This window comes from Hibiscus syriacus, unplaced genomic scaffold, assembly GCF_006381635.1.
Source record: "Hibiscus syriacus cultivar Baekdansim isolate YM2019G1 unplaced genomic scaffold, ASM638163v2 tig00113722_pilon, whole genome shotgun sequence".
Taxonomy (NCBI): domain Eukaryota; kingdom Viridiplantae; phylum Streptophyta; class Magnoliopsida; order Malvales; family Malvaceae; genus Hibiscus; species Hibiscus syriacus.
In genome coordinates, this window is record NW_024063469.1 from 137,051 (window position 1) to 156,805 (window position 19,755).

At 34.6% G+C, this 19,755-nt stretch overlaps 3 protein-coding genes across 3 annotated transcripts; all 3 read right to left on the reverse strand.

Moving 5' to 3' along the window:
* Positions 1-477: 477 nt before the first annotated feature.
* Positions 478-3,164, reverse strand: LOC120187073 (probable sodium/metabolite cotransporter BASS6, chloroplastic). Its single transcript, XM_039190870.1, has 8 exons — positions 2,892-3,164; positions 2,669-2,769; positions 2,174-2,304; positions 1,721-1,914; positions 1,363-1,615; positions 1,029-1,282; positions 878-960; positions 478-725 (listed from the first exon to the last, which is right to left on the reverse strand). Exons 1-8 carry the CDS (start codon positions 3,046-3,048, stop codon positions 666-668), a joined length of 1,233 nt encoding a protein of 410 aa, XP_039046801.1. The 5' UTR covers positions 3,049-3,164; the 3' UTR covers positions 478-665.
* Positions 3,165-4,961: 1,797 nt separating this feature from the next.
* Positions 4,962-6,174, reverse strand: LOC120186996 (probable aminotransferase ACS10). Its single transcript, XM_039190794.1, has 2 exons — positions 5,958-6,174; positions 4,962-5,872 (listed from the first exon to the last, which is right to left on the reverse strand). Exons 1-2 carry the CDS (start codon positions 6,149-6,151, stop codon positions 5,032-5,034), a joined length of 1,035 nt encoding a protein of 344 aa, XP_039046725.1. The 5' UTR covers positions 6,152-6,174; the 3' UTR covers positions 4,962-5,031.
* An 86-nt stretch (positions 6,175-6,260) lies between these two features.
* LOC120186994 (probable aminotransferase ACS10) lies at positions 6,261-9,913 on the reverse strand. The gene is made up of 6 exons (XM_039190793.1): positions 9,808-9,913; positions 9,182-9,575; positions 8,789-9,138; positions 8,581-8,712; positions 7,423-7,583; positions 6,261-7,337 (listed from the first exon to the last, which is right to left on the reverse strand). The coding sequence occupies exons 2-6, from the start codon at positions 9,315-9,317 to the stop codon at positions 6,890-6,892; spliced, it is 1,227 nt and encodes a 408-aa protein (XP_039046724.1). The 5' UTR covers positions 9,318-9,575; positions 9,808-9,913; the 3' UTR covers positions 6,261-6,889.
* Between the last annotated feature and the right edge of the window lie 9,842 nt (positions 9,914-19,755).

Consider the following 19,755-nt stretch of genomic DNA (forward strand, 5'->3'; position numbering starts at 1 on the left):
AGTGCAATTTAATGAATAAAAAATTCAAGTTGCTTTCGTCCCCTCCTTATTTGACACTCCTCTTCCCCTATAACCCGGTTCAATTGTGGTGTATATATAACCGGATCAGATGGATCCAATTGTGTAATTTTTTTAATTGATCTTCGTAAATACAAAACAGTATTCGTTTAAAATTAATTTTCAATCATTTGACACTGAATACTCAAATCCCTAATATTCATGGCTCGAACCCGAAATCTTAAAGAATAACATAAATTCCTTTATTATTGAAATCGCTAGGTTCATACCAAAATGGTGTAATTTAAATATACTTATTATTCTTATTTTTCATTTAATGGTAAAAAAATTATTGTTTTTGAAGTGTCGGATTCAAACACTATAAATGTCAAGATGTGAGCGTTCAACGTCAAATAGTTAAGATTGATCTCAAATACTATTATATTTACCCCATTTTAATTTAAAAAAAAAACTTAAATGTTATGTGAATTGTATTCCTATTTTATTTGTGCTACATGGACTAACTGAGTTCAATCTAAGCTCATCAGTTAAACTTAGGAATGAATTACAATGGATTCTTTTCCATTTGCTGCTCTACAATGATCCAACTTCGCCTTGAAGCACAAGTTTATGCATCAGATAGCAATGGATTCACCATTTCCCCAATATTATTTCTTCTTTGCCCAAAGCATGACCAGCGCGAACCCCATCAAAGACATGATTACAGTCTGCAAATCCCATAAACAAGACAGTTAGGAGCAATTCGTTTTCCCAACTGAGAAGACGGGATATGGATTGTGGAGGATTGAAAGGAGGTTATCAATGCATTAGAAACAACACCGGAAAAGGCAAGCGCAAGAAGTAACAAAATATGGCTTACTGAGATAGCCGGAGGCACGCTGACCAGTGGATCCTGAAAGAACCTGTTAGCAAGCGCAAGCGCCAAAAGACTGCTTTGCATTCCTGCAATATCGAATAATATCAGCAATGGTGCAAACTAACAAGAGGGAAACAGAAGGAAGGGCCCTCGCCTGTCTCAAAGGATAGAGTTCTTTGCAATGCTTTCATGTCGGGTGCTTTATGGAAGACCAAGCCACTAAGGAAATAACCAGCAATGAATGCCGATAAATGGAATGCAACAATAAGCAACGAAACAGTTAAACCAAAAGGGGACAGAACAGAATTAATGTTAATAGCAAGTGGCGCTCCAACACAACAAGCTGTATCAAGCACAGAAAGCGGCGGCAAAAATGGCCTCATGGCATTACATAGACGTGGGAACGACCTGAGATACAGATTAGACGTGAAACTCCTAAAAAGGATATTATCGAGTTCAACCATATTAATTTGGGGTTAGCATATAACCGATTCAAAAGCAATCCTGCTGTAATAGGAGCAATAACAATCTGCAGAATGCTAGACACCATTCCAACGACATCAACGGGCAGTCTTTTCCCTATAAGCAGGAGAGACAACATCGGTGTAACGAAAACAGCAGTAGCAGTAGATAATGATGTCATAACAATGCTTAACGGAGCTAGTGGTGGATCTGTCAAGAATGTAGCATAAGTTGAGAGCTGAGCACCGCTTACGCAGGATACCAACATAATCCCTACACCTGATTCATAGATCCACATTTATCAGCACAAACTATACTGCATTTTTAGGCAAAGAAAGAACTAATCTTTGGCAGCATTAACCATGAAGACAAACGCAGACGCACCTAAAGGTGTAAGAAGACCAAACACGGTCACAGCTATTATTCCGAAAATATATCCAAGCAGGGGCTTCACAACATATTGACCAACATAACCAGCCAAAATAGCATCTGACCTTTTAAATGCTTCAATAAAATCCTTCTCACTGGAATTAACCCCCACTGCAAACATCAAAAACCCTAATGCAGGGGCATAGTACCTAGAAAGAGAGCAGATAATAAAAGCATAAGCTATCAATCCAAAAAATCATTTCATTACTTCAAGTAGCAAATACTACTAAAAAGCTGCAATGAATGTTAGATATAAATATGAGAAAAGGAATGGAAGAATTAATCCTAATTTTAAAGAGATGGCTTAAACAAACAGAAGCTGGAACTAAGATCCATTTGCCATTAAAAGCAAAAGCAGTAAAATACATTGTATAGACAACATATTCATAGAAAGAATCGGCTAAAGACCTGCTGGTAAACCATGAGAAAGAAGGCGGATACACGAGAGCAAGAATTGTACTTGCAAGGACTACATGCGGCAGAAAGGAATTTGATTGCTTCAAAATATCCCCAATAGTAGTCTCCTTTTGTTCAACCATCTGAAACAAGGAATACACAAGAACTATAAATTTTTCCCCAAACCAGGATATAATGCCAATGTTTATACCTAAATAGATGAATAGGATTAACTTGGAGCACCATAGCAAAGAACATCCAATACTTCAATACAACATGATAAAAGTAATCAAATTTAGGATTTGAGCATCAATTATCAAACCTCCCCATTATAAAGTTTTGATCTTTGAGGCTGACTATTAGATGCTAACATTTTATAGTACTACATATCGCAAATAGCTAGAGATGGTTGCCTTTTGAACCAAATTAAAACTATCAAACTGTAAGGAAACTCGGCTTAGCTGAAATATGAACACTAGTAGATTCTATTAGCAAAAATATGAGTACCTGATTTGGTTCGGGTCCATATTCCTGACCCGGATCCCTTTCAAAAGATCCTGATACACTCTCTGGTGCACATTTGCACTCCAAAAACCTAGAACTCCCATCTGCAACAAGGAACACAAACATACACACAAAGGATGAAATAAAAAAATTCTTTCAGAACATAACCCAGAAGATCAAATGACTTAAAAAACAATAATTGAAGGCCAACAACAACAGAACTTACACTGAGAAATGGAACTGACAGGAACATGAAAATCGCAACTTTGCGGCAAAACCGGAAACTGGACTCGCTTTGGTAAATGAAAGTTATGATTTTTTTGCAAGAAAACATGACTGAATCGTGGGCTCTGGATCAAGAACCGGCCAGTAGTTGAACCCATTTTTGGTTTTCTATAAATTGATTTTTTTTTAAACAAGGAATGAATGAAATGGATTTCAGCGCTTCTCACCGGCTCTTCAAACTCTCTTGGTAAGTAGCGTAGGAGAACATTCAAAGACTCCGCTGGCGTAAAGCCAAAAGGGGAAGAATAATTAAATAATACATAATTCTTTAATTCTGATTAATATACCTCTTAACCACATAGATTCTTTAGTGTACTTTTTTTTATAATGTGAAAAGTTCTATTCTTTTAAGTTTGAGAGTTTACCACACTGCCTTTTAAATGGAGTGCCAACATTATAGACAGAATGAAGATGAGTTTGTGGGAGAATTATTCATGTTCACACTACCTATCTAATTTGAGTAGTTTTGCTATACAACATTTCAATTTAAGATTAATTTTATATGATTTTAACTTAAAATATTATTTTTTTAATCTAAAAGGTTAAATAAATTTATGGTTTAAGTGTCATTTTTATTATGTAATGGACACAATTTATCATTTTTACTTTTATGGTATTTTACCATCAATTTAATCTTTAAAATTGTTTAATTTCATAATCTTATACCCCAACACTATCTTAAAAATCTAAATTTCAAATCCTAAACCCTAAACCATAATCTTTTATCCTCTAAACATTAAACTCTAACTTAAAACTCTAAATAATGGTACATATTTAAAACATTGATGCAATTGAATAAATTCGAGAGTTAAATTAATACGAAAATACGATAAATATAAAAATAATAAATTAAGTGTATTATGATTTTTATAGTGTTTTTTATCAAGTTAAAGTGGTTTTAATTTTGATGAGAGAGGGGTGGGGGCATTGCCGTTTAATTACAATCAATGCTAATAAATTTATATTTAAATGAATAATACACAGATTCTTTTACACTTCATGTCAACATGTAAAATTTCCTTTTATATATATATATATATATATATACACGAATTAACTTATTTTAGTGATTAAAAAAAATATTATTGTTCTTAAAATTCACGGGTTTAAGCACCAGTGACTATAAGAACATTCATTGTCAGATGATTAATAATATATAGAATAAATACCTATTTTATAATCACTTTAACTTAATTAAAAATAAATCCTTGTATATTTTACCTTTTTCTCCGTATTTTCTTACCATTATTAGTTTTGAATATGATATATTAGGTGTAAATATTCAATCCAATCTAGCTAAATCGAGTTGGAAATAATAAATTAATTGAATTAATGAGTATAATTTTATTATTTAAATTTTATTTGAAATTTTGTTCTTTGTGGGCTGCAGTTGCTTGCCTGGCATTTCTTTAAACAGTGCACTGGGAGCACTGTGTATGACACTAATACTTGAAGGTGAATGAAGTACGCATGGGCATGGACAAGAATATATCAAAAGGCAAAGGTTCAAGGGTCATGCTAGTAAGTTCTTCATATACGTTAAGTTAATATGCAGTAATTATTTAAATTAATTTTCACTTTCTGTACTCGTGTCTTCAACTTTGATCCACTCTTCTATGTTTTCTAACCCAAACCTTGCACTCAGTCAAATGCAACAAGACAAACAGAACTGAGTTAAATAAATATAATTAAAGTTTGCAGAAACCAGGCCATCGCTTGGGTTACCGAAGCTTTGAAACGTAAAGAAAAATGGAGACATTAGTGAATAATACAGTGTAAACTCTTTTAATCTTGAATTTAAGAACACTACCTATTTCAATGTTTCACAAAACGAATTCCTTGGTGAAATTCCAGCGACCGGGACCAGTAGTGGGACATCGGGGTTCGCCGATGCTCCGTGGGAATAGTTTGAGTGGCGAAATCCCAACAAGCATTTCTATCTGTTAGTGCCTAAAAGTTCAAGTCGGGTACTATGACTTTCGAACTATAGTGTGTCGAATGCACGAGCTTCCAATCAAGAACAAATCTGCACATTATTTAAAATCATAGAATAAAATAATAGCATTTCATCTATTCAATTTTCAGGTTCCACAAACTTTCTGAATCCGATCCATGACAACAGGGATATCTTTCTCTGTCAATGTAGTAAAACAGAAGCGGAACCTTCCCGGTTCAATACAATGACAAGAAGACCCTGGAGTTACATTCACCTTAGCAATATTCAACAACTTTTCCCACAGCTCAAGTTCTCCTTTCTTGCTGTAAGAGCGGATTAACCCGCTCATATCCGCCCAACAGTAGAAACCCCCACTACTCTTTATGCACTCGATGCCCAGTTTTTTTAATCCGGTCACAAACTGAGTATACATACTTCGAAGCCTCTCTCGGATTATGGTAATTAATGTTCGAACAAATATGGCATCAGATAGCATGGAGATGAGCAAACACTGGGTTGGAGCTGAAATAGATGAGAACCTTGCCAACATTTTAGCAGCTGCCAAAACCTCCTCACTATATGAGTAGATAACACCGACCCGAAAACCTGGAAGAGAAAGGTCTTTTGACAACCCGTACACTATATGAACTCTTTTCCGGTCAAAATCATCCGGGTCAAGGAGTTCTGCCATGCTCACAAATTCTTCATTTCCATGAGTAGAACCAACCAATAGTTCATTAGAGATAATACGGATGTTTTTCTCTCTGGCAAAGTCTAGAAGGCTGTAAAATGTTTCTCGATTTATAAGATTGCCAACAGGGTTTGAGGGGTTTGATATTACTATCCCACGCACTTTAAGTCCACGTTTCTTTGCCTGGTCAAATGCTCGATCGAGGGCAGCTATACTTAAATTGAAGTTGTCCGCACTTCGGCAAGGAACATGTATTATTTCGACCCCAGTTCGCCATTTTATGTCCCTATCAAAACTGCACATTTTGTAAGAAACATTAGTTTCCTTGTCGGATAGCTGCTTACCAGAATGAAAACCGTCAAAATGGAGAGGAATATTACCCGGGGTAATATGGTGTTGGAACAAGAAATGCATTTCCAGCATCTGCTAAGCAGAAACTAAGAATCTCAATAGCAGGGGTCGCACCAGCCGTCGGCACTACCTGTGAAGGGTTGAAAGAAACAGCTTTCTCCATGACTTGAGAGATGAATCCTGCTACAGCCTGCAAAGTAAAGACAATTAGGAACACAAGCATTTAGAGTAGACACTGTTTATGGACAAAAACAAAATATTTCCAGTAGTAATCATTAGACAAGTACGACTTCCAACTATATCAGACATCTTACTCTCGATGCATGCTAAATTTAAAATTTTACTTGTGCTGGTTAAGGTATTCTTTCAGCATATTATATCACCTGAAAATTCTAAATACCCCTGGAAAACACGTGCTCAAGACTTGTCACTAATTGGTAATATATTCCTCCGCTCTCTTTTGCATTCCTTCTCTTTCTCCAAATGAAAAGTGGTCACTTTATGATCACGGGCAAGTAATCCAAGTAAGTGATATACAAATGGTGGTGAGAAAGCACTAATTTTAAGAGTTGAATTGAACTGGAAATTACAAGGCCTCATTGCATGTTTGCTTTATTGTTTTTTCCCCCCCTCTTCTATTGAAGATATAACACCTAACAAAAAGTCCTCTTTGAGTTATATAAGAAACAAACTCGGCTTGTCCAGTGCCTGCCACCAATATACTCAGACCTCAAATAGTAAAATTCATATATTTGGTGTTCACGGCCTCACTCTTACTGGATTCTCATAACACAAACATTATACTCTACCAAAATTTTGGTGCCACCTTTGCTAACTAACATCATAAACCGTTAACCACAGCCATAAGCAAACAGTCCTTATAGCTTTAAGTATCTGCAATATTACTTAACCAATCTGAATCTCCAAACAGTTAAATCCTAAAAAGACATCTTAAAGTCACCTAAAAGACTAAGAGTGGATTGTAAGACTTTCCCTCACTATATGAGTAGATAACACCGACCCGAAAACCTGGAAGAGAAAGGTCTTTTGACAACCCGTACACTATATGAACTCTTTTCCGGTCAAAATCATCCGGGTCAAGGAGTTCTGCCATGCTCACAAATTCTTCATTTCCATGAGTAGAACCAACCAATAGTTCATTAGAGATAATACGGATGTTTTTCTCTCTGGCAAAGTCTAGAAGGCTGTAAAATGTTTCTCGATTTATAAGATTGCCAACAGGGTTTGAGGGGTTTGATATTACTATCCCACGCACTTTAAGTCCACGTTTCTTTGCCTGGTCAAATGCTCGATCGAGGGCAGCTATACTTAAATTGAAGTTGTCCGCACTTCGGCAAGGAACATGTATTATTTCGACCCCAGTTCGCCATTTTATGTCCCTATCAAAACTGCACATTTTGTAAGAAACATTAGTTTCCTTGTCGGATAGCTGCTTACCAGAATGAAAACCGTCAAAATGGAGAGGAATATTACCCGGGGTAATATGGTGTTGGAACAAGAAATGCATTTCCAGCATCTGCTAAGCAGAAACTAAGAATCTCAATAGCAGGGGTCGCACCAGCCGTCGGCACTACCTGTGAAGGGTTGAAAGAAACAGCTTTCTCCATGACTTGAGAGATGAATCCTGCTACAGCCTGCAAAGTAAAGACAATTAGGAACACAAGCATTTAGAGTAGACACTGTTTATGGACAAAAACAAAATATTTCCAGTAGTAATCATTAGACAAGTACGACTTCCAACTATATCAGACATCTTACTCTCGATGCATGCTAAATTTAAAATTTTACTTGTGCTGGTTAAGGTATTCTTTCAGCATATTATATCACCTGAAAATTCTAAATACCCCTGGAAAACACGTGCTCAAGACTTGTCACTAATTGGTAATATATTCCTCCGCTCTCTTTTGCATTCCTTCTCTTTCTCCAAATGAAAAGTGGTCACTTTATGATCACGGGCAAGTAATCCAAGTAAGTGATATATAAATGGTGGTGAGAAAGCACTAATTTTAAGAGTTGAATTGAACTGGAAATTACAAGGCCTCATTGCATGTTTGCTTTATTGTTTCCCCCCCCCCCCCTCTTCTATTGAAGATATAACACCTAACAAAAAGTCCTCTTTGAGTTATATAAGAAACAAACTCGGCTTGTCCAGTGCCTGCCACCAATATACTCAGACCTCAAATAGTAAAATTCATATATTTGGTGTTCACGGCCTCACTCTTACTGGATTCTCATAACACAAACATTATATTCTACCAAAATTTTGGTGCCACCTTTGCTAACTAACATCATAAACCGTTAACCACAGCCATAAGCAAACAGTCCTTATAGCTTTAAGTATCTGCAATATTACTTAACCAATCTGAATCTCCAAACAGTTAAATCCTAAAAAGACATCTTAAAGTCACCTAAAAGACTAAGAGTGGATTGTAAGACTTTCCCTCACTAGCATCATGTGTACCATTTGGCTATTTGAGGTTTAAATACTTCATACAATATAAAGTAAAAATAAAACCTAAAAAGAGAACCAACTCAATAAACTGCAAGTGTGATAGTGAATAGAGTGATAGCATTAAACTAAAGTAAAAAAAATAATAACAGATAAGTTGAACATATTTTCACAATGTTTACCACTTTGAACTCCATCAATCCATCTAAAGGCTGATAAGTGGCAATCCTGCTAATGCTCAGCTCTTTCCCGTTTCTCAATATGGCTTGCTCCGCATTGTCTGCTAGCCAGTGCTTAACCAAATCCAAAGACAACTGAAAAAATAGAAATATTTAAAAAGAACCATAAAGCATATTAAAAATTATGATAAAAAAGGAAAAAAGAACCTACCTTGTTTTCTGCTAAACCCAGCTGGATGACCCCATTTGGATTACTCAGTTCATCATATGGATCCTCCTTAGCCCGCCTCAGTCCCACGTAATACGGAGAATCCGCTCCCTTTACAATCCCTCTAACCCGACCCGAAACAGAGACGGGTCCACGCAGACTTCGCGGCGAGATCAAACCCCGAGACAAGTTACGTGTCAACCCAGGAAGCTCCGATAACTTCCCGTACGACGATGAACGGGGGTTTGGGTTTTGACCCGAGGAATTCGAATCGTTCTGGTCATCCGTGTCTTTACGGTGTCGCTTCAAATAGAATTGGAGAAAGTAAAAGAGCGCGCAAGGGATTACGGAGCCTAAAACTAAGCCCCCTCGCCCTTGAACAAGGGATTACGGAGCCTAAAACTAAGCCCCCTCGTCCTTGAACAATACCTTGTAGAGGAATTATCACTCTCATGGCAGTTCCACCACCTCCTCCGGCTTTTTCCTTTTCGATTTCGGGGCTCCGAGTCCGGGAATAACGGGTTTGTGTCATTGCAGTGAAGTCATGGCCACATAACGATGGAGATAGAGAGATGGGAATGCGTCTCTTTCGTGCTTTCTTTTCGAATATGGGATACACAATCTTTCTAAGCCAGTCTTCGCTAGATTTTTTAGGGATTTAACAGTTGTGATTTTTAGGAGGGAAAAGCTGTGTTAGTTTACCGAAATGGCCTCTCTCTTTGTTTGTGAAAATATTTTGGCCTCGTTTTAGGTGGGAATTTTCGCAAATTATTTTGAATTTCTCAGTTTCCTGCCAAAAGTATAAGATGAACAGTTTACAAGTAAGAATTCTACGACTTTCGTGTTAAGACGAGAGATCCAATACAAATTTACAGCGATTACTACTCGAGGTAAGTTAGGAATCAGTCTTGGATCCATCATTGCTTGCAAATACATTAAACTCACTGTGTTTCATCTGATCTGAGCTATAAAATTCAGTTACATCTAATTAATGCTATTAAATCCGAGAAGCGTCTACTAACCTTTATCAATCTCCTTCGTTTTCTCTAATGATGCACAACAGGATCATTTGCACGTGATTTCGCAGATTAGAGAGCACGAGAATTTCATATATTCCGATTTGATTGATTGATTGAAGTTTGAATTATGGAATCCCTATAGAAAACAAGAGAGCAAGAATCTGCCCACGATTGAAGACAAATACTATCCCAATCAGTGTCCCTTCTGTTTGTCCACCACAAGCTACAGAAATCACAGATTTGAGATTTCATCAACAGAAACCAAATACTGGCCGCTCACTTCATCATGTTGAAAGGAAAAAAAATTAAACAGATTGGAAATCACTGATAGTAGAAACTTCTGATCTGAATTTAAGTGCATGTGATTAGAGGTCTTTGTTCAAACCTAATCTCAAAACCATAATTACTTCCACGTCTAAACCGTGAGGGGTGGTAATCTCATATCCTCATGTTTGGTTGACTGGGAATTTTATTCCCGGTAATATTTTATTACCAATAGTAGATTTTTTAGGGTATATTACCGGGAATGTCATTATCTCCATTCTCTTAGGTATTGTAACATTACCGACATTTTGGACTAAAATGACCTTAAATTTTTATTTTTTTTCAAAAATATTTTTCTTCTGTCATTGAATAATAAAAATTCTACGAAGGTTAAATTACAAATTTATCCTTAAATTATTTTAGATTTACAAAAAAAAAAAAATCTATAATTAAAATTTTATATGAAGTTCTGGGGTTAATTTTTTTTACCATTTCATTAAACTTTTTTTATATTTTTAATTTTATAAAAAAATTATATAAATATTATGAATTTAATTTTTTAAAGAAAATATATAAATATTTTACAATTTGTAATATTATACAAATATATAATAGGACAATTTGGTCAAATATACATTCCAAAAATCTTTTATTCTTTTAACCAAACACGGTAATCTTACATTCCTGCTAAACCAACCAAACACAAAATACAACATTCCCAGTAATCCTATTCCCTGGTAATCTTTTATTCTCACTGGTAATCTTATATTCCGTGAACTAAACGCACCCTGAGTTTTTGATCGTTGGAAGAGGAAACATGTTGGCTCACCAACAACCAATTTACCTCCAGATAAGAAATTATTTAATGCATTAACAAGAATATTATATTATTTTATTCGATCAATGTGAGCGAGATAAAAAATTAATATTTTTGTTGATGGAATGAAAAATTAACTAATAATACCTTTTACTAAATTCTCATTGTAATAAATTTGTTATTAATAAAATTAGCGTTCAACATTAAATTAGAAAATACTCATATAAAAATTTGATCTGAAGCATGGAATTGTGGCACCCAAAATTAAGGCAGTCCATTTTGAGTTCAAACCAATCATGTTCAATATGCTAAATTCTATAGGGCAATTTGGGGGCATGCCTAATGAAAATGTCAGGCAGCATATTCGTAATTTCTTGGAGGTATGTGGTTCTTTCTACCAACAAAGAGTGCATGAGGATGTGTTGAAATTAAAGCTATATCCTTACTCTTTACGTGACCGAGCTAAGGCTTGGTTGAGTGGTGTTTCATCAGTGTTAGATTAAGATGAGGCTCCCTTGTTAGCATTATGCCATGGCATAATTTCAACACATCCTCATGCACTCCTTGTTGGTCTTGCAAATCAAGTAGGTCTTGCAAATCAAGTAGGTCTTGAAAGACTTCATAGCTAAGCCACGATTAAAGACTTCATAATTAAAGCTATGAAGTCTTTAATCGTTGCTTAGCTACTTCTTAGTGATTGAAAAATATCACATTATGGATGTAGTATGGTCTTGCAACATTGTCTTAGTGGTAGCTATGAAGTCTTTAATCGTGGCCTCCAAAGAACTTGTGTTAGATTAAGATGAGGCTCCCTTGTTAGCATTATGCCATGACATAATGTTTTGGTAGCCTTGAGGTTCAACGAAATTTTGCAGGCGAGTAGGTTGACTAGCATTAAGGGCTCCTTGATTTCCCCACGAGAAGTTAAGGTTTTGGCGTGACCCTGGATTGTAGGTATTGGAATAGAGATTGTTATAGTCTTGGTTGTAGTTGCCTACATAGTTAATGGACTCATGTTTAGTCAGGCATTCGTTTTCCTGGTGATTGACATGGCATAACAGACATGCCAAACTAGTTGTCTTCACTTTTTTCACCTCAGTTGAGGGTTGTAGATTCTTCAACATATTAGTGATAACTGAGAGTTGAGCTAACACGAAGTCCTTGGCATCTAACTCGAATGCCTCAAGTGTTTTTCTCCTAGTTCCAAGCCATGAGGAAGAAAATTTATAATAGTTATTGGCAATCCTATTAAGAATAGTAAATGCCTCAGTAGGTGATTTGTCGAGCAATGTCTCATTCATCGAGGCATCAAGCATCATCCTCGTGGGTACATTGACTCCATTATAAAACATCACTACTTGAGTCCAGTCTTAAAACCATGATTATAACATTTGTAAAGCAAACTCTTATAACGATCCCAACATGCATACATAGATTCGTCATCAACATGAGAAAGGATGCTATGTCATTCCTTAGCTGAGTGTTCATGTTTGGTGAGTTATATCGCAACAAAAAGCTTTTACAAAGATTTTACAAATGATTTTCTAAGTATATTTGATACAATTATCCGAATATCAAAATATTACTCCAAGTTTTTCAAAGTCCAAATATAATCCTTACTAAAGTGTAAAATTGTGTTTTAATCTTAAAATATTTTTGAAACAATTTTCACAAAGTATTTCGAACAAAAAATGAGCCAAAAGTTCAATTTTCAAAGGAATGAATCGATGCACTCTTAATTAAATTGAATTTCAAATACATTTAGTGCACCGATACACAAGCCATGCATTGATGCACCCTGGCTATTTTGAAACATCGAAGTATATTTGTGCACCGATGCACACCCCAGTGTACCGATGCACTAAGTCTTCCAACAGTCGAAATATTTGAATTTTACACATAATGTACCGATGCACAAAGCCTATGCATCGATGCACACACGCTCCCAACCGTTTTATTAATTGTTTTCACATAATAACGACTCTATTGACTCCACTAATAATCCCCAACGTTCAAAAGTGATCCAATGTGTATTTAAACAAGCTTAGGAGTTATTGATCAGCAAAAATTATCAAGAATCAAGAGAGAATCAAAGAGAAAGCTTCAAACCTCAAGTTTGAGCATTTTCAAGCCTATTTTATTCAATATTCATTTTTTCTTTCAAGAACACTTATCGTGCTCAATTGTATTATTCTTGAGTGTTCTTTCTTTGTTCTAGAGTTATGCAAACATCTTGCCTTGTGAAGATTTTCTTGTAAGTTTGCAAAATTTGTATTATTCTCTTTGGGAGAGAGTGTTCTCAAGAATTTGGGGTATAACTCTTGAGGGATTTGTAAGGTTACTCTTTATCCTCAAAAGAAAGACAAATTAGTGAATTTGTGGAAAATCCTTAGTGTGGATAGCTAAGGTAGTGGACGTAGACTTTGGTTGAGAAAGTCGAACCACTCTAAATCGTTGTGCAAATATTTTCAATTTTCTGCAAAAGCTTCCACTAAAATTTTTATTGCCAATTCACCCCCATCTTGGCCGATTTCATCGATCGATTAACTCAACAATTGGTATCAGAGCCTCACTCATTTAAAGGTTTAATCGACTCTTGAGTTGATTCGGGAAGAGTTGCATCGATAATCAAGTCATCAATGGCCTCTACTTCAAACCACGACTTCGGTCTTGATTCATTGCCCGTCAACAAGCCTCCTTTCTTCAATGGAGCTAATTATGCTTATTGGAAGAATAGAATGATGTATTTCATTCAAGCAAGTGACATGAGAGCATGTAATATCATAGAAGACGAATATATAAAACCTTTCACTCATCCAAGATTGTGGAGTGAAGGAGAGACAGAAATGTTCCAACTCAACTCCAAAGCTATCCATATTATCTTTTGTGCTCTTGGTCCGGATGAATACGTGAGAGTATCATCTTGTACAACTGCCAAAGAAATATGAGATAAACTACAAGTCACTCATGAAGGCACAAACAAGGTAAAAGAATCCAAAATTAGTCTTCTAACTCATAGCTATGAAAATTTAAGGATGAAACTGGATAAAGATATCAAAGCTATGACGGATAGATTTTCCACGATTGTTAATGGTCTCAAATCATTTGGAGAAATCATTACAAATGAGAAGCTTGTGAGGAAGTTAGTTTACTCTCTTCCAAAATCTTGGCAATCAAAGAAGACGGCGATCATCGAGGCTAAAAATTTAAAATCCTTAACTCTCGATGAGCTAATTGGTTCTCTCATCACTCATGAAATGATGCTTCAAGATGAGGTAGACCTCGAAAAAACAGACGAGATAAAAAAAAAGACGGAGAAGAAAAAGAACGTAGGAGTTGCTATCAAATCCACAAAAGATGATAGTGATTCGGATGAAGATGACGATTATGAGGAGATGACATTATTTGCCAAACGGTTCAGAAAATTGATGAGGCTCAACCGATGAAGAAAATTCAAACGCAATGAAAGCTTAAAAAATGAACCGAATGAGAAAGACCATATCATTTTCTATGAGTGCAAAAATACGGGGCATGTCAAATATGATTACCCACAATTGAAGAAAAAGGGTCAATCAAAGAAAAAAACACAAGGCTCATGTGGCTACATGAAGCGATGAAGAAGGTTCCGATGAAGAGGAACAAGAAGTTGCAAACTTGTGCCTGATGACCATAGGGGAAAACTCTCAGGTAACCTCTAACTCATTTGATTTAGATGATTTATCTTATGATGGGTTATTAGAGGATTACAATGGGTTGGCTTCAGATTATAATACTTTATTTTCAAAATATAAAAATGATATTTCAAAATTGAAAATTGAAAATAGTCTTATGTCCAAAACCAACAATGATCTTGAAAGTAAGATCAAAGAATTGCAAATCAAATTAGATGAATTTAAAAAGAAAAATACTGATTTGCATAACTTACTTTCAAGAGTACATGATGATCATCAAAAGAAAATTGATAATCTTAAAACTTCCTTTAATAAACTTTGTTAGAAAAAGTTTTAAAAACTACAATCATAGAGGTCCCCGAAGAACCTCTAGTGGAAAAATCGTTAGAAGTATATGGGTTCCTAAAGAACTCATTACTACTAAAGATAAGGATATCCTATACAAATGGATACCTAAGGGGACTAGAATTTTGGAAACTAATGAATATGGACCCAAAAGAAATTGAGTACCAAAAATCAAAAATTAATCTATGTTTGTTGGAAAATTAGCATTGCTAAAAGGCACGAGAAACAAATTCAAATTCATGGTACCTTGATAGTGGATGCTCAATACACATGACCGGAGACAAGAATAGGTTCATAGAGTTTAACGCCAAAAATGGAGAAGAAGTGACTTTTGGTGATAATTCAAAAGGTCACATTGAAGGAATAGGAACTATAGGTAATACCTCTTCCATACAAATTCAAAATATTTTATATGTGAATAGGTTAAAGCATAATCTATTAAGTATTAGTCAATTTTGTGATAAGGGATTCAATGTCATGTTTGAAACTAATGGTTGTAAAGTCATTGACATTGTATATAATTGGATTATGCTTGTTGGTCATAGAATAGGAAACATATACATGGTGTATTTAGATTCTATAAATATGACTAATTTATGTCTAGTTGCTAAGGATGAGCATGATAGTTGGTTATGGCATAGGAGACTAGGACATTCTAGTATGAGTGTTTTGCAACGATTAATTCAAGGAGATTTAGTTCGAGGGTTTCCTAAACTAAAATTTGATAATGATAAACTCTGTGATGCTTTCGCTAAAGGAAAACAAAAGCGAGTTTCTTTTAAATCCATTAATGACGTATCCACTAGTAGAGTATTACAATTGATTCATTTAGATCTTTTTGAGCCATCTAGAACAACTAGTTTGGGTGGAAAACAATATGCATTTGTCTTGGTAGATGACTATTATAGATATACTTGGGTTTTATTATTAAGTACTAAAGATGAAGCATTAGAAAAATTCATCACGTTTTCAAAAGTAATCTAAAATGAAAAAGGTTACTCTATAACTAGTGTTAGGAGTGATCATGGAAATGAATTTGAAAATCTTGGATTTACTGAGTTTTGTAATTCTAATGGTATTAGCCATAAATTTTTCAGCACCTAGAACTCCTCAACAAAATGGAGTTGTTGAGAGGAAAAATCGAACTTTAGAAGAAATGGCTAGAACCATGCTTTGTGAAAACAATTTGCCAAAATATTTTTGGGCAGAAGCCACAAATACCGCTTGTTATGTTGTAAATCGAGTAATGATTAGGTCTATTTTGAAGAAAACTCCATATGAACTTTTCAAAAATAAAAAGCCTAACATTAGTTATTTTCATCATTTTGGATGTAAATGTTTTGTTTTAAACAACGGTAAAGAAAATATTGGCAAATTTGATGATAAAAGTGATGAAGGAATTTTTCTGGGTTATTCCTTAAATTCTAAAGCTTATCGAGTATTTAATAAAAAGAACTTTAGTTGTAGAAGAGTCTATACATGTTGTTTTTGATGATAATCCCCTTTCGAGGAAGGATTCTTGTGTGAATGATGATGTAGGTATTATAAACACAAATGACATTAGACATGACGTTGAAGAATCATCATCAAAGGAAGAAACAAAAAATGAGGAAACTCAAGATCCTCTCGAGAATCTAACCATTGAAGAAAGGGAAGTCTCTTACCCAAGGGAATACAACTATGTCAAGGGTGGTGAAAAAATAGGTGATCCATCCAAAGGGGTAACAACTCGATATTCTCTTAGAAATATATGTAATTATGTTGCATTTATGTCATGCATAGAGCCTAAGAATATTAAAGAAACATTAAATGATGAACATTGGATTATGGCTATGCAAGAAGAATTAAATCAATTCGAGATAAGTAAAGTATGAACATTAGTTGAAAGACTTAGTAATAAATCTATTGTAGGTAATAGATGGGTATTTAGAAATAAGCTTGATGAAAGTGGTAATATAGTAAGAAACAAGGCTAGACTTATTGCTCAAGGGTATACTGAAGAAGAAGGCATAGACTATGATGAAACATACGCTCCCGTAGCTAGGATGGAAGCAATTAGAATGTTATTAGCAAATGCATGTTTCAATGAATTTAAATTATATCAAATGGATGTTAAAAGTGCATTTTAAATTGTTTTATAAAAGAAGAAGTGTATGTGGAACAACCTCCGGGTTTTGAAGATTAAAAATTTCCAAATCATGTTTTTAAATTGACAAAAGTATTTTATGGTTTAAAACAAGCTCCTAGAGCTTGGCATGAAATATTGTCAAACTTTTTAATTGAAAAAGGCTTTTCAAAAGGGAAGGTTGACACTACATTGTTTTTAAAGCATAAAGATAAAGATTTATTAGTAGTTCAAATTTATGTTGATGATATAATATTTGGTTCTACTAATAATGTTCTTTGCCAAGAATTTTCTAAGCTAATGCAAAGTGAATTTGAGATGAGCATGATGGGGGAGCTCTAATTTTTCTTGGGACTCCAAATCAAGCAAAGAAAATATGTAATCTTCATCAATCAAGCTAAGTACGTCAAGGATATGCTCAAGAAGTTTGGACTGGAAAATGGGAAACCTCATGCCACTCCAATGAGCTCATCAACAAAACTTGACAAAGATGAGGAAGATAAATGTGTGGATGTTAAATTGTATAGGTCAATGATTGGCTCTTTACTTTATCTAACCGCAAGTAGACCGAACATTATGTTTAGTGTTTTCTTATGTGCTAGATTTCAATCATGCCCTAAAGAATCACATTTACTAGCTGTTAAGAGGATCTTTAGATACCTTAAGAACACTCCTAGTTTAGGACTTTGGTATCATAGAGACTCTAGCTTTAGCTTGTATGCCTTCTCTGATGCGGATTATGGAATATGCAAAATAGATAGGAAAAACACCTCCAACACTTGCCAATTCCTAGGAAATATATTGATTTCTTGGTTTTCAAAGAAACAAAATTATGTTGCATTATCTACCACTGAAGCGGAATACATTTCAACCGATAGTTGTTGTGCACAAGTTTTATGAATGAAACAACAACTTTTTGATTATGGAATTGAAGTAGGTACCATACCTATCAAGTGTGACAATACTAGTGATATTTGTCTTACTAAAAATCACATCCAACACTCTAAAACTAAGCACATCAAAATTAGATATCATTTCATTAGAGATCATGTCGCTAAAGAATATATAGTTCTAGAATATGTTGATACTTTACACCAATTAGCAGATATTTTTACAAAACCTTTAGATAAATAAAGATTTTGGACACTTAGAAGAGAATTAGGTTTAACCAACCTACCTTGACTTGGTGTTTAAAATAAGTTTAGCTCTTTTAATTAGTTTTGGAAAATGCTTATAAAAATAACAATTTTGATTGTATTCTTTGCTATTAGTTAGGGGGAGTTTATGATTCTTAGTGAGAATTAATGATATGTTCAAATGTAATTTAAGAATTTGATTTGATTGATTGAACATAGTTAATTTTCAATATATGAGTTACCAATACCACTAGAGCTAATTAATTTAGCATTTATAAGTGTTTAAAACGGATTTTTTACATTTTTGTGCTTAATTCGATGCATCCCTTGAATGTGCATTGATTCATCATGAAGATGCACCGATGCACTCCTTGAATGTGCATCGATACACCTGTCGGGATTTAGGGTTTAAATGCTAAATCTCTTCATTCTTTTAAAAACCCTTAAATTCTAAACACCCCGCCGTACACTCCTCTTCTCACCCTTATCTCAAAATTGCCTCAACTCAATGTTTAAAGGTCGAAATTCAACTGTCATTCATCATATAAACCTGTTAGAATTATCAAACTCGTGCAAAAATCATCACATTCTCACAAAATCCGAGTTTTTCAAGGTAATATTTCAAAAACCCCTATTTTATTGAGTTTTAAACTTATAACTAGTTTTGATTAGTTCTAGGATAAACAAATTATCGGGCATTGATTATTTAGTGATTTTAAACTAGATTTTACAACTAATTTTGTCAAAAACTCTTAATTTTTCAAATAATGTTTGAATTTTCGAAATTAAAAAAATCGAAATTCATTAATTTAATTTTAAATATTAATGTTTTGATTAAATCATGTTGTTTTCATGAAAACTATATGTATTGTAATCTTCAAACATTATTTTCCAAATAGTTTTCCAAACTCTTCCCATTAGGATTCGGTTTAGCGAACCTTGAAATATTGCGGACTCAATTGAGTTTTGGGATTGATTATATTATATAAATGTTCTTAAATTTGCAGGTTACCTATTCCATTCCGATTCTAAAACCATGTCTAATCCCAAACGACCTAGGACATCGTCTAGTCGCTCAAACAAAAACCAACCACCTATCCCTCCTCTACCACAAAATCCAAACCCAAACGAACTTGAATTAACCATTCTTAATTCTTGCTTCAACCAACCCGATTTTCGTCGAGATGATTTATATGATAGGTTCGTTAGTTATTTTCAATCTTACAAAATCCGAGAGGAATGTATTCCTTCCATTCAAGCAATGGAGGATATTAACTTCAAATATCTTCATGTCATTCGTTCCTGGAAATTTGATAAATTGTGCCAAATTAAGCCCATTGTCTATTAACAATTAGTCCGCATTTTCTACTCCAATGCGGTTTGCGTCCAAAATGCAAGTAAAACCGAAACCATAGGCATACGATCTTATCCCTTAGGAGAAGTCATTTTCATCAATTCGAAAATTATCGCTAATGCTTTTGGTTTAGACAATGTTGGCATAGATAATGAAAAAGACCTTGTGGCCACACGATATAAGTCTAATGATAGTGTTGGTACCTTACAAACACATCATGATCGATTTCTTTATTTGAT